Source organism: Cynocephalus volans, chromosome 6 (assembly GCF_027409185.1).
Source record: "Cynocephalus volans isolate mCynVol1 chromosome 6, mCynVol1.pri, whole genome shotgun sequence".
Taxonomy (NCBI): domain Eukaryota; kingdom Metazoa; phylum Chordata; class Mammalia; order Dermoptera; family Cynocephalidae; genus Cynocephalus; species Cynocephalus volans.
The window spans coordinates 14,526,375-14,543,973 of NC_084465.1; the positions used below are offsets into that span (position 1 = coordinate 14,526,375).

At 37.5% G+C, this 17,599-nt stretch overlaps 1 protein-coding gene across 1 annotated transcript; it reads left to right on the forward strand.

The window, feature by feature from the left end:
• The first annotated feature begins 11,349 nt into the window (after nt 1-11,349).
• On the forward strand, nt 11,350-12,286 carry LOC134381258 (olfactory receptor 9A4). Its single transcript, XM_063101338.1, is given in 2 exon segments — nt 11,350-12,086; nt 12,088-12,286. Coding segments are annotated over 2 exon segments (936 nt in total).
• The last annotated feature ends 5,313 nt before the right edge of the window (nt 12,287-17,599 follow it).

The following is a 17,599-nucleotide window of genomic DNA, read 5'->3' on the forward strand; positions in this document are numbered from 1 at the left end:
TGTGGAAGGCTGATCTAGGCATCAGGAGTTCCTGATCGCTCATCCCAACGCAGCTAGTAAACTGCTGCATGACTTCAACAAGTCACTCAATCTCTGAGTGTCAGTTTCATCACATGTAAAATAAAGTGTTAGAAGACATTATCTTTTCACTGCTGATATTCTCTGGCCCTTATTATTGTTATTAGTCATTCTAATCTCTTTTTCTTCAGATATGGCACACTCCTTGCCCCAGCCCAGTATTTTTTTGCTGCGGTAGTTTTCTAAGCTGTTTGGTTCCCTTTTCTTCTCTCTCTCATCTGTCTCTCTTGCTTTCTTCTTTCTTCACCTTTTACCCTTAGCCCAGAAATATGTATTGCATTCACAGACTACCTGGAAAAACCATAACTCTGGATCTATACCCCATGCTTTCAAAAACATAAATTACAGATGGTTCAAACAGATTTGTATGTGAAAAGTAACAAATGGAAATTTTTTCCCTTTTTAATTACCTTGGAGTATGAACATAGGCTTTCTAAGGAAAACACAGATCCCAGGAGACTAAAGACTGTTAAATGTAACTGCATAAGAATGAAATATTTACACATAACAAAAACAAGATACAAAAATAAAAGCACATGAAAGAAAGGTTTATTCGATTTATACATAAAGTTCTCTTACAAACCAATAAGTTCATTAAGAAAAATATACATGGTTTTTAAAAATATGAAGAAGCTCGGTCTTACTAAAAATTAAAGAACAGAAAATCTAACAAGAATAGTTTTTAAATAACAGTTATTTTTCAGACAATGTACTGAAGATACAGCAGTGAACGGAACAGACATGGTCTCTTCCTTGATGCAACACATTTGATGAAGACTGATATTATCATGCATTATAAGAACATGTACACACACACATACACACACACACACACAATTACAAATAGTGAATCATTTTGAGAAAGAAATTGCACAGTTACCTTATGTGTGGGAGTGATCTTTGACAAGATCCCTGTAATGCTATGAGGGAGAAGAGGTTTGGATAGAGCTGCGATGAGACTGCAACAGAGGCTTAAAGCCCATTGGGAGCTCTGGAGGTGGCTGGATATTCAGAGTTGTCCTGAACTATGTCCTGAATTGAAACATGATACCTGGGCATTTACACCCCTGCATCAACAGGCCACTGGATACGGGTTGCCCTACAGGAAGGCCTGTAACCTTGGGGAAGGCATTTTTCTTTGACTGGGAGTAATTTATGGGAAGAGCCTTGGTTGTAGGCTGGGAAAATGAGTACCTTGGTCCTGAACAGGTGTCTAAGCAACACCTGGCAGCACTCACTCTAAGGGTGTTTGCAGAGCACCTGGCAGGTAACCTGGATGTGTCTGAGGATGTTAGGGGAAACATCTACAAGAGGTTGATCATTAACTAATATCTGGTGTAAAACTTGGTGGGAAACAGAACGAGCTCTCTGAGAGATAAAGCAGCATGCACTAGAGCACCTTGAATAACTATGTATTGATCATCTATCTAATTGATATAATAATATACAATATAATAGTAACTATAATTTATGTATCATCTATCTCTCTATCTCTTTCTATAGTTAATATAATAATATATAACAGGGTAATACCCTCTCTGTCCTACTGGGTCACTAAAATGGCTTTTTCTCTCTCTGGGCCATGATGACTTCTCTTCACACCTGTGTCCTCCGTGTGCTCATGTGGGAAAGTCACACATAGACATGAGATGGCCTTGAGCTTAAAGAATATTCACTGAATGGTTTTACTCACCTATATAATTAGTTGCCTAGGATAAATTTATGTACTGGATCTGGTGTGGCCTATAACAGTCCATGATATTATCTAGAGAGAGCTGATTCTGACAAAAAATCTTTGTAGAGAGGTCTCATCACAAGAGTAATGAGTGGAGGCCTAGTGGGAGGCTGAGAGTGTAGTCTAGCATTAAAAAGTGGTGGTTCAAGGACTAGCTCCATTTCTGCTCCTTGAATTTGGCCAAGATAGAGATGAAAGAAAAATCACATATATACATCATTGCCCTGATATTTCAGATGAGAAAATCAAACCCAGAGGGGTTAAGGCTTACACTGAAGATCACACAGCTAACAAGTATGAAAAGGAATTAGCATTCAGGTTTCCTGACTCCAATTCTGGTGGTTTATCCATGATCCTACATTATCTTGGAATCCTTTCACTTTCATCAAACAAATTTATTTATTTATTTATTTATTTTTACCTTATTCAAAAGTAAAAGTGAGAACATTAATTTATTTAAAAATATCAACCAACCCATTACATTTTAGCAAAAATAATATTTTTATACAAATGGCTTTTCTGAAACAAAAACAATCACTGAGATAAGTGGTATTGTTTTACATTTAGGCAAATCTTTTTAATGTCTAGCTTATCAGAAGAGGGCTAGATTCTTATATTTGCTTTTGCTTTTATCTGTTGTGATATCCTCTTTTGGTTGAAGTATATGAAGTAAATGCAATCTCACACAGATATGTAGTTGAAAAGAGCTGTATTTTAACAGCCATTCAGAAAATTGGAACTATTCTTTTTTGATGCTTTGTTGGAGAGGGGAGGACTGAAGCCATGTTGGGATATAAAACTGCAAGCACTTTAGGGAAAAAAAAAAAAACAATGTTTGTTTTTTGTTTTTTCTTAGCATGCATTTCTCTGAATTTCCTCTTTTCCCATGGTTATTTGATATTTTCAACTTTGATTAAGGGGAAAGATGACATTATTTACATAAATGTAAAGTTCTTTTGCAGTCAGCCTGGAGCTGCAAACTTGCCATGAGACACATTCTATCCAGACCCTGAGAAACCAAGGAAGACATCAATAAAGCTCTGCTGATTCCACCCCAAAGCAAATCAAAATCTTGCAGGACCCTCAGATGAAGTCAAGGACGAGAATAGAAGCCAGATGGAGCTTTGGCAAGAATTTACATCTGGCCCCTTATGCATCTCCCTCCCTCCTGCATTTCACTTCCCACATTCCATTCCCTTAATCCCCTCTTTAAAACCCCCTCAGATCTGCACACTGGCCAGTCTCCAAAAAGTAAAAAAAAATTAAAAAATTAAAACTGCTCAGTAAATCTGAATCTTTGAGACGTGTTTTAGTCTGGTTCTCCTTCAGGTTTACCAGAGAGATGGGTTAGCCTGATATCTCTCCCCAGGTCACTGGTATTCCTGAATAAAGCTGACTTCCTATTCCAACATCAATTTGACTTTTACATTGTTTGATTTTTGTTTGGGGCAGGCAGCTGGACTTTGGTTTGATAACAAGATTTTGGCTAGCCAAGTCACGAGCTGAATGACCTGGGTAACAGATTCTGTCGAGCCAAGCCAGGGTTTTTGTACGGGGCAGACAGCTTGACTTGGATTCAGTAAAAATTTCACTAAAGCTCAACAAGTTTCTTGAACTTTCTTAAAGGGTAGTTGCCACATGGAATTTGAAAACATATCAATTAACTTTTCTTACTGTGCTATATTCACTCTTTTTTTAAAACTCTCAGAACCATGCCCATGACCATTATTAATCCATTCATTAGGCAAGGCCTTGCAATCTAACCCCCTCTACAAGGCCCCACCTTTCAATTACTATACTAGGATTTCCCATCCTCTTAACACTGTCACAGTGGGGTCAAGTTTTGGGGGAACACTCAATCCAAGGCAGTGAACAATACTGACATTTTGGGAGATGCACATTACAGGAAGTGGGGACGGCAAATGCAAAGGCCCTGGATTTGGAGTCTGCCTGGTCTATTCAAGATAAAGGGGCCAGAAATCCAGAAGAGGAGGAAACAAAAGGGCAGGAGATGAGGTTGCAGGCCCTCAAGGGTCTAGATAACACAGCATGTGACAGGGCCATGTGCCTTTTACTCTAGGAATATGGGAAGTCACTGAGGATTTTGAGAAGATAAGTGACATAATTTGATTAACAGTTTAATAACATCACAAGAGCCACAGTGTCAAGAACAGACAGAAGTGGGGCCAGAGTAAAAGCAGAAAGACCAGTTAGGAGACCACTGGAATAATCAGAGTGGGAGTGGTGGAGATAGATCAAGAAATGATCAGATTCCTAAAATATTTGAGAGTTAAAGCCAACAGAATTTCCAGCCTGATTAGATGTATGTTATGAAGGAAAAACTGGAGTCAAGTATGTTTCCTGGATGTTAGTCATGAGCAGCTGGCATTTCTTGAGTTGGAGAAAACTGGGAGGAATAGTTTGAGTGTGAACATCAAAAGCTCCATTTGGTGTAAACCATATGACGATATGAGACGGATGGACGGATGGATGGATGAAAGATAAATAGCTCTGTTTGGGACTTGCTGAGTTTGAGTTAAATAGACAAGTCTGAAGTTCAGGACAGGAGAGCAGTTCCGTCTGTTGAGTGAAATCTGGAAACTGCTCTGATTCCGAAGACATTTTGATCTCTGAACTTTGATGCTTCCCAAAGTCTTTTCTTTTGGTGTGTCTCTTTCCCTCTCCTTCTGTCCATATGCTCCTTCCTGCCCTCTTCCTTTCTGAAGCAAAAATTTGTCTTGTTTACTTCTTACATACTTGTACCTTTCTAAAATTCCCAATGCACAGAAAACAGCATATTTTCATAGTATGCTGTTTCATAAGTTCATAATTCATAATTTCACATCAGAGAAACTGGTTTTCTTTTACTTTAGTACAGTTATTTAAAAGCTTCAAAAATGGAACCCCCACAGCTTCTGACAAGCCCACTAGGTTTTTAGCCCAATTTCCTCTGCAAACCAACAAAAATTCAGTCAAGTGTGAGGGGAACTTACTGTATAGAGAGAGTTGTCTTGAGCTGGTGACTCTGCTCATGTCAATGTAGTTGAATGGTCAGTGGGCCACATGCATGGTGGCCATAGCTGCTGCTGTGGCAGTGAGCCACCCTTGTGGTGGCAGTGGCTGTGGCTGTGGTGGACCACCTGTGCGGAAGCAGTGGTGATGGCAGTGGAGGGGGCTGCGGTATTGTGAAGCCCCCGGTTGTGCTCCTGCCTTCTGTCGGGTAGGGAAGATATTGTACACTTAAAAATTATGCTCCCAATATTACAGACTGTAGTGGTGGGAGGTACCTATCTTTTTTTTTTCTTTTTCTTTTTATTTTGTCGATATACAATGTGGTTGATTATTTTGGCCCATCACCGAAACCTCCCTCCCTCCTCCCTCTCCTCCCTCCCACCCAACAATGTCCTTTCTGTTTGCTTGCCGTATCAACTTCAAGAAATTGTAGTTGTTATATCTTCTTCCTCCCACCCGGTTTTTTTTTTTTTTTTTTTTTTTTTTTTTTTGTGTGTGTGTGTGTGTGTGTGTGTGTGTGTGTGTGTGTGTGTGTGTGTGTGTGTGAATTTATTTATTTATTTTTAGCTCCCACCAATAAGTGAGAACATGTGGTATTTCTCTTTCTGTGCCTGACTTGTTTCACTTAATATAATTCTCTCAAGGTCCATCCATGTTGTTGCAAATGGCAGTATTTCATTCGTTTTTATAGCTGAGTAGTATTCCATTGTGTAGATATACCACATTTTCCGTATCCACTCATCCAATGATGGACATCTGGGCTGGTTCCAACTCTTGGCTATTGTAAACCTATCTTTCTTTTTACAAAGAAAACTTTCTATCCCTTTAAGAGGTGTTTGCAGAGAGTTACTCAAAACGTTTTGATAGAATTTGGCCAAAGAGACCCCTGTTTGTGGAAAGGTCCAGGAGTTACCTGTCACATTCAGATATCCATTAGGGTTACATAAACTCTTTCCTCCTCCTGGTTCCTCTCACTCTCCCACCCACATCTCTATGCCCACCTCACAGCCAGATTCTACTTGTCTCACCTATTCTAATCCCTTTCTGATTCACTCCAATGTTATCTTTACTCTTTTCCTACCTTTATCTCATTTCACTCTCCATCAGGCCCCTAATGATGAGCTACATCCTCTGTTATATATTTTGGAGTTTTGAAAAATATTTTCAACTTTATTAAGGTTAAATTATATACAATTAACACATCTATTTTAAGTGTAAGTTTCAATGAGTTTTAACAAATGTATACACAAACCTAATCTCCACCATGATCAAACTATGGAATGTGTTCATCACCCAGAAGATGTCTTTATGTCCCTTCCAAGTCAATTTCCATTTCCAACCACAGACTCAGGCAACTATTTGCTTTCTCTTACTATAGATTAGATTTTTCATTTTTTGAGTTTATTAATAGAATAATGCAGCATTTACTTTAATGCATGATTCATTGGATTAATAGAACCTTTTAGAGACTCAGCATGACCCAGGATGATGCATCCATCTATCAACAGTTCATTCCTTTTCATTGCCTTGTAATATTCCACTGTATGGATATACCACAATTTATTTAATCCATTCACCTATATATTGTCATTTGGATTATTTGCAGTTTGTTATGAATAAAACTGCTATCAACATTCATAAACATGTCTTTTGTGTAAACATGTTTTCATTTATGTTTAAAAAATATCTATGAGTGTAATTGCAGGTATGTATGGTAAGTGCATGTTTATCTTCTGTTGTTTGTACCATTCTACATTCTCACCAGCAATGTATAAGAGTTTCAGTTGCTTGGCATCTTTTTGAATGTTTAGAGTAGTCAAAATGAATTGAAGATATATGCTTGGGTCTGTGTCTAAGTTCTCTATTTTGTTTATCTACATGTTCATTGATCTACATGATATTGTGCCAAAACCGCACTTTCTTGATTACTGTAGCTTTAAAGTAAGTCTTGAAATTAAGTATTGTGAACCCCTCAGATTTGTTCTTTTTCAAAATTGTTTTGGCTATTTTAGGTCCTTCACATTTGTATATAAATTTTAGACCCAGTTTTTCAGGGTTAACAAAAAGCCTCCTGATATTTGATTGAAATTGCATTAAATCTATAAATTCATTTGGAGAGAATTGGCATTTTAACAAAATTGAGTCTTCTGATTTATAAAAATAGAACACACTACCATTTATTTAGGTCTTCTTTAATTTCTCTCAGCAATGTTTTATAGTTTTAAGTGCACAGGTCTTACATATAGCTTGTTAAATATATATCTTAGTTTTCTTCATGTTTTTGGATATTTTTGTACATTATATATTTCCATTTCCAATGTTCATTCCAGTGCAATGTTCAATAGAAATGATGAGAACAGATATCCTTGCCTTTTTCCCTACCTTAGAGCAAAAGTGTTGCATCTTTCGTCAATAAGTTTGATGTTAGTGCCAGATATTTTCATAGACTCTATTTATCAGTTGGAGGAAGATCCCTTTGTTCCTAGTTTGCTCAGAGTTTTAATCAATGGATGTTGATTTTTGTCAAAGGCCTTTTCTGTAGCTGTTTAAATGATCACATGGTTTTTCTCTTTAATTCTGTTAATATCATGAATTACAGTAATTAATCTCCTAATGTTAAATCAACCCTGCATTTCTGGGATAAAATCACCACTTTGTTGTGCTGTGTTATTTTCCTTACATATTACTGGATTTTATTTTTCTAATATTTTGTTAAAGACTTTTGCATCTGTGTTCATGCGGGATATTGATTTGTAGATTTTATTTTCTCAAGATGTCTCTGGTATCAAGATAATTCTAGCTTTACAAAACGAAGTGGGAAGTGTTCCTTTCTTCTCAATTTTCTAGAAGATTTTGTGTAAGATTGGTACTATTTCTTCCTTAAAAATTTGATGGAATATGCTAGTAAAGCCATCTGGATCTGCGGTTTTCTCTGTGGGAGGGTTTTTAATTATTAATTAAATTTATTTCACATATTTAGGAATATTAAGTTGTTCCAATTATTTTTGAGTCAGTTTTGGTAAATTTTATCTTTGAAAAGATTTTGTATTTTATCAGGTTTGTCAATTACTTTCTCTTTTAAGGTGACTTATTTTGTTCTCTCCAATTTAAAATTTAAAAAAAATTTAATTATACCTTTGGTTCATAGTAGGTTATAAAACAAAAGCTCTCCCATCTTACAGTCTTAGCGGTTGTGTGAAACAATCTAAATCTTAGGAACATAATTTCCAATAAAATGTACTAGCTTCAATACATCTATATCTTGGCCTACAAATTTTAGTTCTAAGCATTTATTTCAGAAATACAATTGCACATGTATTTATAAATGTCTAAGAAGATTTATAGCATAATTTTTCATGGAATAAAAAATGGGAACAACAAAAATTGATTAATAGAGGGCTAGCTAATAAAGAATTGACCATCCATATAATGTAATACTATGCCAAAAAAAAAAAAAAAAAGAGGTACAGCAGTAAGTGTTGATGTGGGAAGGTATCATTTATATGTTAAGTGAGAGAGAAAAGATTGCAAACAAATTTTTCAAAGCATTTTCTTAAAAATAATATGGAGGTACATGCTTAGAAAATTTTTCTAAAATTATATGGCAAACCTTTTGGGCTTCAGCAATTTAAGAAACTGAAAGAAAGATTATTCCCAATTTATATCCTTAGGCACCAATTGACATTCTCAGATTTAACAGGTACACTTGAAATGAAAACCAAAATCCAGATATGTGTTTTATAATTCTGTTTTTCTGTCTTATTCCAGGACCAAGCAGATTTCCAATTTACATTTTGACAGTTCTTCCAGGTTGCAAATATAACTGCCTGCAGAGGCTGTCCTTATGCTCTCTCCACTTCCAAGTGGCCCAGCTGGTCGTCAGGGACATGCCATAGAAAAAATGGCTGGAAGAATCTTGTTCAAATGCATACAGATGCACATATGTTTAGAAGAGTGAAAACCTGAGGCAATACTGCAGAGTGGAGCTAGATTTAGGGATAGAACCTCTCTACTGTATTCTGTAGGTTTCACAGGACGAGGAGCAGGAGCCTAAATGAATAAGGTCATCAGGCTTCCTCGGGGATTTTCGGTGAAGTCAAGGCTTCAACTGAGACCAATATGCAGGCTTTTTGAGGTACGGGTGGATGTTTTACAGGCCAATTATGATCTCTCTCACTGGGGGAAGGGAGTTGATTTTAGATCCAAATAACAGAGAATCCTGAGAAGGGCCTGGGATAAAGGACAATGGGAATTATCTGCTTAAAGTCTAAGACACGTTCTGGAAACCTGGACTTGGAGCCTTGGGGGAAGGCAGCCTTGATATTAAGAAATCCCTGATTGTTGAGATTTCAGGTTTTCCCATGAATCAGTAACTTTCAAAAGTTCTAAAACTTAATTGGTCAAAAGTGGGAATAACTAAAAGTTTGTTCTGCTTTCCTTAGACTGATTGCTTAGGGACTCCCTGAACCTGGGCTAATTAAGAAGTGGGACCTCAGTGACTAAGTCTCCTTGGGAAGAAGGAAAGAGGGAGGGAAAGAGAGAGAGAAGGAGAGAGACTCTCAACTCTGCAGAACACTATTATAACACTATTATTTATGGGCTTTTTCCTAAGCTCCTCTGTGAGGTCAACTTTCTTCTTCACCATGAATGAAGACAGCAGGAACTTGCTGTGGCCCCTGAGCACGGCTCAACACTAGCCAGGCAGAAGTTAACCTCGGCAGAGTCCTGGAGAACGTTATAAGTGTTGAGGAAACCTCTGCACAGAGATGAGTGTCTTCTTAAGGGTTCTCCTGTATGAAGGATAGGAGATCAGGATGGGAAGGTCTGGGCTTCTAGAACAAGGACACTCAGAGCCTGGAGGGGTAGGGGAACTGCAGAATGCATCTCCAAATCCCTCCTGCACAGCAAAGAGTACTTTCTGCTTTTCTCTGACCCAGTGCTGGACACAGGCACAGCTCCCTGACATTAGCCGGGTCCTTTTCTCTTGTTTTCCTTCATTTAGTGCTGGTTATGCAGAGGTTGTGGGAAAGCAGACCACTGAGCTCTCCCAACAATTCTGTCCTTGAAGGCTGTTTTCCCATGAGTAAAACCACCATGGGGATATTGAGAGGGCTGCCTCGGGAAGGAAGGGAGGAAGAGAAAATGGTGATATGAGGCAGGAATGGAAGGCAAGGAGAGTAGGATTGACGGAATGTGGCCTAACTAGCCCTGGCCAGGACAAGGATTATTTAATCATATATCATCCATTCGTTCATATGTCATCCACCAGCATTTTCAGTACTACTTATTAGGCTAAACAATATTTTATGTATATATAAATTTTATGTGCCAGTCTCAGAATACAGGGTTAAAGAAGACTCAACCTTGCCCTCAGGGAGTTTATATTCTAATGTCATCGATGAACAATAAATAAATAAAATTAAATTTCTTATCCTTCTTATTTGCTTTATTTTTTTTTCATGGCATGATCAATAAACTAACATTTATATATTTTATTTACTTGCCCTGTGTATGCTCTAGCACCCACACCTTTCTTGAGTATAAGCTCCACAGAGCAGGGATTTTTGTTTGTTGTGTTTTGGGCTACATTTGTTTAATGTTAAATGAAAAACAAAATAAACAATGAGACATATAATATCAGGTAATAAGTGCTGTGAAGAAAATGGAAGTCCAATAATGAGCATGTTGTTTCTGTTTTGGGTAGGATGATTGGAAAGAGTCCCTTGAAGGAGTGACATTGAGTAATGAGATAAATGAAGTGAGAGGCAGGAAGCCAGACATCCCAAGCAGCAGATGGCCTCAGATCTATTCCTTGTCTGTGCCAGGTGTCATTTTCCCTTCCTCCCAGGACTTTGGAGAGAAAATAGAATTAGAGAAGAATGAATCTGCTCTAGGAAATTATCCCAAGCTCCAGAGTTCTCATTTGGAGATCTTGCTGCTCTGTAATATAGAGGTTTTAGAATCTGGGGACAGTAGGGATGCTGGTCTTAGACCCAGTGTTTCTTTTCTGCTGTCCCCAAGGTGGGTCTTTCTTTGCACTACCCTTACGGATGAGGGCTAGGGTTTAAAGTTACATCCCTCGAACATCGTCTTGAATGCCTTAATGTCATCTGGTACAGTTAACCTAAGAGAACGTAGGACAATCCCAGGACCAGGGGGTTCTGATTGACTCAGCTTTAAAATTAGCCTATTTATAAGGTCTTAGCCTCTACTCCTGCGAGAAGGTGCATCCAGTGAGAAAAAGGACAAGGAAGGGTTTTCTCACACCAACAGAGAAAAAGGTGTCTTCATCCAATTCAGGGAGTTATCTCCACAGTAAAGTGGGGGACTCACTTATAGACTTGAGGTGACAACATTGAGCTGTGGTTGTGTGCAGAGCACAGTAGCAGGGGCATGGCACCTGACTATCAGGTTGGAAATAGTTCTTCACCCTCATCTTTCTTTCTTCTCTTTTGAGAGCAGAACCATGTGGATGATGCTGCCTCTTCTGATCTCTAGATTTCACCAGAATCAAGGACTAAACAATGGACAATCACTCTAGCGCCACTGAATTCTGCCTTCTAGGCTTCCCTGGGTCCCAAGAACTACACCATATTCTTTCTGCTATCCTCTTCTTCTTCTACTTAGTGACATTAATGGGAAACACGATTGTCATCATGATCGTCTTTATTGATAAATGTCTACGGTCCCCCATGCAATTCTTCCTCAGCTACCTCCCCATCCTGGAGACCCTGATCACTTCCATAATTGTCCCCATAATGCTTTGAGGATTGCTGCTCCCTGGGATGCAGACAGTATCTTTGAGTGCCAGTGTTGCTCAACTCTTTCTGTACCTTGCTCTGGGGACCATAGAGTTGGCATTAATGGGAGTGATGGCTGTGGACTGCTACGTGGTCGTCTGTAACCCTTTGAGATAAAACATCATTATGAACAGCATCACCTGTATCTGGATGGTAATTGTGTCATGGTTGTTTGGGTTCATTTTTCAAATCTGGTGCTTCTATGCCACGTTTCATCTTACTTTCTGCAAATCAAACCTGTTAGACCATTTTTATTGTGACTGAGGCCAATTGCTTAAACTATCCTGCAATAATACTCTTTTCATAGAGTTTACCCTCTTCTTAATGGCTCTTTTTGTTCTTTTTGGTTCTTTGATCCCTGTAATTGTCTACTACACCTACATCATCTTCACCATCCTCAGGATCCCCACAGCCTCTGGCTGGAAGAAAGCCTTCTCCGCCTGTGCCTCCCACTGCACCTGTGATCAGCTACAGCAGCTGCTTTTTCTTCTACGTGAGACCCAAGCAAACGCAGGCAGCCGAGTACAATAAGATAGTTTCTCTGATGGTTTCCATGTTAACCCCTTTCTTGAACCCTTTCATTTTTACTCTTCGGAATGACAAAGTCAAAGAGGCCCTTCAAGATGGAGTGAAACGCTGCTGTTAACTCCTCAAAGATTAGCTCTTCTCTAAGTTAGTTTTTGGTGGAATTGTCCTCACTGTGGATTATTCAGTAAACTAGAAAATCCTAACTCCTGTCTTCCATTATCATCATTACAAAACTCAGATAGTGTGTGCAAATCCAATAGGGCCATGAAAGGAGATAAGACAGGTAAAAATGAAATCCAGTCTCTTTCCACCAGAATCTAAAAGCCTTAGTTTCTGCTTGTTTCCACTGTTGAAATCAAGGAAGCATATTCTTGTGATGAGGGAGGAACAAATACATTTTTATAAGAGGTCTGTTAGCCCAATTAATTTGTTTCTAACCCATTTTTGAGGGAGTATGTGGAATGAGAGAGGTGGAATCCAAATACAAAGGTAGAGACACTTACTTTGGGCCTTTGTCAACTGTTGCTAAGTCTTTCCTTATAGTTTTGTGCAATTTTTTGACAAGTTGGCTAAATGCATTTTAAACATCGTAAAGCTCCCTTTTTCTCTGATTGTAGATCGTATCATCTTGGCTCCATTGCTACTGCAAAATAAATCTAGCGTTCTGTACACTGCCTCACAACCAACCTAGAGTAGTGATATTGGGATTGGAATGCTTCTCTTTCAAAGAATCAGGCTGGTATTAAGAAGATGAAAATATCTGGGGATATGAATGGGAGAAAAGTTCCTTTCACTAAACTTAAAAGTATTACTTAAACTGCTCCTTCTTGTGGTCGGTATAGAGATAGAGTAAATAAAAATTAAATGACTAATTCTAGAGCAAGTATCCTGTGTATCACAGTGCTTAAAACAACTTCTCCCAGACCTACACTTTAAACTTCATAATGCTTTTTGTTTCTCTGTCTCCCAAATCCAACAGTCTCAATACCCTTCCATATATCTTCTCTGTGGCCAAAATTTTAAAAAAGAGAGGCTATTTTTTTGTCTCCTAACTCCCGAGCAATTCCAAGGCTTGGATTTTAGGCAATGTAATTGTGAGAATTTCACAAAAAGTTGGAAGAAGGATTTAGAAGAAAGGGGTTTGCCTAAAATATAACAATCAGCAGATCCTTCCAGCCCTGAAGTGGGTGGGGAAATTGAGCTGCCCTGCAGTGAGGTGATGGGGCTACTTAGGGTTTCAAAGAATACCGTATGAGCATGCCCGTTCTTCTATTAAGGAAAGGCAAGACCGTCATGTATGATTGGGTAGTTTGCACTGTACAAAGTCATCAAACTAGGTGGTGAGTGTGCCTTAAATCCAGCCAGCCCATGTTCTGTGAGCCAACCAATGGGCCCTGGTGGGACTGCACTGGATGGAGAAAAGAGAGCCTTTTGCTTAAACTTAAGGTGCCCCTTGTATCCAAGCTCAGATCATCAGAAGTAATATCATATTTCTAATTCATTAACCTAGAAAAGGAGACTTTAGCAGATGAGAAAATAGAGGCTCAGAGAGGTTAAATAACTTGCCAGAGTTGACTTAGCAATAAACTGTAACACATCCATTAGACTGAAAAAAAGGAAAACCCTGGGAATATTAAGTGTTGACATGAAGGCTTGAGAATAGGAGTTTTTATGCATTTCTTATGGGAATATAAAATAGTATGGTCCAAATAATTAGATAGTAGCAAACTTAGTAAACATAAACTGTGCATACCTGATGGCCTGTTTTCAAGTTTTTAAATCCTTTTTGCAGCCATGTTCAGTCTACTGATGAGCCCATGAAAAGAATTTCTCATTCCTCATATCATGTATTTTATTTATTACCTTTTCATTTGATTCTTATAGTTTTTGTCTCTCACAAAAATTCCTATCTTACACATGCTGTCCACTTTTCCCATTACATTAATTAACGTACTAATTATATTACTTTTGCATTCAGTGAATATTTCCTATTATAACGTTTTAAATACTTTATTCTTCTTTTTTTTTTTTTTTTTTTACTACTAGTGGATGCTCTAGGGCTTACCATATATACCTTAACTTATCAGAATTGACTTCAACTTTATACTAACAATGCCAGTGAAATATAAAAAAATTACTCCTATATAGCTCTATTCCCTTCCCCTCTTTTGTGCTATTATATATCATCTATTTAGTTACAAACCCAATAATACATTGTTATAATTATTGCTTACAATTTTTAAAGAAGCTGAGAGAAGAAAGGAGAGAAAGTACATATATCTAGCATTTGTTACAGTAACCATATTTGCCTTTTCTGGTTCTTTTCATTTGTTCTTCAAATTCAAGTTACAATTTAGTGTCATTTTTGTGCTCCCAAACAGCTTTACTCTTATCTCTCATTTTTGTACTATTATTAGTAAACACATTACATTTCTATATGATTCCACTCAACAATACAATTATATATTTATTGTTTTAGTTGCTTTTTAAATCAGTTAAGAGAAGGAAGGAGAAGATATATGCATTTATACTTTTTTTAATAATTACAGAATTACCTTTACCAGTGCTCTTTTACTCTGTGTAAATTCTAATTAGTGCTTGAAGTTGCTAGTTTTCAGTGTGAAGAACATCCTTTATTATAACTTGTAAGATTGGTCTGATAGCAATAGATCTTATTTTTTAGTTTATCAGGAAACACCTTTCTTTTGCCTTATTTTTGGAAGATAATTATGCTGGATGTAGTATTCTCAGTTGACCTTGTTTTTTTTTTTCTTTTGTCACTTTAAATATAGTATCCCATTGCCTTTTAGTCTCAATTGTTTCTGATGAGAAGTCAGCTGTTAATCTTATTGAGGTACACTTACATGGGAGAAGTCATTTTCCTACTGCTGCTTTGAAGATTTTTTTATCTTTCAGAAATTTTAGTATTATGAGTCTTTTGTACATCTTTTTGCATTTATCCGAGTAAGAGTTCACTGACATTTGTAGGTATGTAGATTAATGTCTTTCATCAAATTTGGAAAGTTTTCAATCACTATTTCTTCAAATTTTTAAAAAAATGTTTTTTCCATGTCTCTCCTATTGTTCTGGTTCACACATTTTCTGACTCCCATTACATATATGTTGGTGCACTTAGTGGTGTCCCATACCTCTCTGAGGCTTTTTCATTTTCCTTCATTTTTTTGTCTGTTTTTTGGAAGGCAGCCATGCTCACCATTCTACCACCAACATACTCTGTCTCTCTGTTTTTTGGATTGTATCATTCCTGGTGACTTAGCTTCAAGTTTATTAATTATGTCTCTGTGAGTTAAAGTATGTTGTTGCACTCCTCTAGCATTTTTTTTTTCACTCATTGTACTTTTAGACTCTAGAATTTCCATTTGGTCCTTTTCATAATTTTGATATTTTTGTTAATATTCTCTATGTAGAGAAACATTGTCAATATACTTCCCTTTGCTTCTTAAACATTGTTTTCTTTAGTTCTTTGAACATATTTATTATGTCTATTTTGAACTTGAATGTTAATGTGACATCTGGCCCCTTTTACATGCAGTTTCTGTTGTCTGCTTTTCCTCCTGTGTATGGGTCACACTTTCCTGTTTCTTTGCATGTTTTATAATTATTTTTTTGAAGCTAGACCTTTTTGGATATTATATTGTACCAGTATGAATGCTAATAACCCATTCCCAGCTTATTACTGTAGTGTTCTTGTCAATTTGTTTAGTGTTCTGGCTGGACTATTTCAGTGAAGTGTATTTCCCTGGCTATGTGTACCCTCTAGTGTCACTCCTCAGAGGGTACAGTCAGGCATGCACACAGTCACCCTGAAGTTTCAGTGGTTTTAACAGAGGCCTCTTTGACTGTCACCTTGATTACATTCAACTGTTAGGCTCCACTAATTGCCAGTTGATTGTTCTATTATTTTTGATAATGCTTAGGGTATAAATCACTCCACCATCACCATCTGATCCAATTAAGTTTGGATCTCATTACAAGAGTGGTTTTTGAGATTAGAGTTTGAAATTTGTTCTGATGCCAGAAAGGTATTTCTTAGTGTTATGTTTTTTGGTTCTTTCAAACTGTCTAGCCTATAATTTATTTGGCATCTCTTATGAATTTATCAGCCTTCACTTAATTTCCACTAAAACCTCCATTGTTTTTGAAAGTGTCCTTAGACTTGAACTTTCCCACAGTCTGTTTCAAATAAAGTCAGTTCCTTCTGAGCTGTCTGTTTTATGACCTGTCTTTCCCCCCTGAGCAAATATCTGAGCCATGTCTTGGGGGCTGAGGGGCAGAGGTGCAATTCTCTCTAAGTGACATCTCTGCTTTAGTGTCAGGGTGTTGGGTAGGGGTAGTAGCTTTTGAGCTTCTTGGCCTTCTCTCCTGGTGTGAAACCTTAGTCCTATCAATGAGGATGATTGGGACTCCAGTATTCTCAACATGCTCCTTCTGAGAGAGAGCCTATGCTCTATGAATGAGAACTGTATAGAAGTAGAGTCTCTGACCTCTCATTTTCCCTCTCCTGGAAATTAGCTTCTGCAATGTGTAGCTGGAAAACAAGAAATTAGAAATCCTGGCTACCTGCTCCTTTTTGGAAGATACCATAGTTCTTGGCTGAGAGCTGGGGGAAAAGGAGCTTAATGTCCTTGGCTACACATGTCTGGGGTGAATTTTCTATCACACTGAGCAAGGGGTCAGGAAAATAGTGGGTTATGGTTCAGATGTCACAGACTCTTACTCTTTTTTTCCAAGTTTTAGTAGATTTTCTTGAATAAATGTTTCCTGCTGCATGCTCTTAGTACAATTTTCAGAGACTCAATGTTTTTCTTAAATTACCATTTTTTTAAACCAAATATTCTTGTTTAACTGGCTAAGCAAACTGCAGAACTCCCCTGTCAATCATAGTTATTTTAAAGTTGCTCACTGATAGTTCCAGTATCTGGAGTAGCTCAGCATTTTGTTCTATTGCTTTTTCTCTTGAAAATGGGTTGTTGTTTCTTTGTCTGTCTCATAAATCAAAAGTTGTGAATTGTATATAGAACAGTTGAGTTTGAGGTAAAGAGTATTTATACCTGAAAATAGACAAACAATTTTTTTGGGGGGTTCAGCTATAAGTTTGAGGGGTTCAGTTAATCTAGTCAAGAAGTTGATCTCAGTTGGGGTATTTTGTTGTCTTCAAATTCCTTTAGTCATGGGCTGCTATTGTCTTGGGTTTAGGGTATTTAGATTGGGTAAATACTTTGGGTTTAATGCAGAAACAATAACCACCTTAATACTTTACATTTTTGAGGTGTTTTAAAATCTTCAGAGTGTTATCACAGCTGTTTTTGATGTTGATCTTTTTTTGGCCTACCCGGATAGTTATTTGTGTGAGGGGTAATCCCCCATCCCTTGGTCATTATTTCCAGTATTCTGAGACAGTCTGGTCTTGGTGAAACAATTTGTT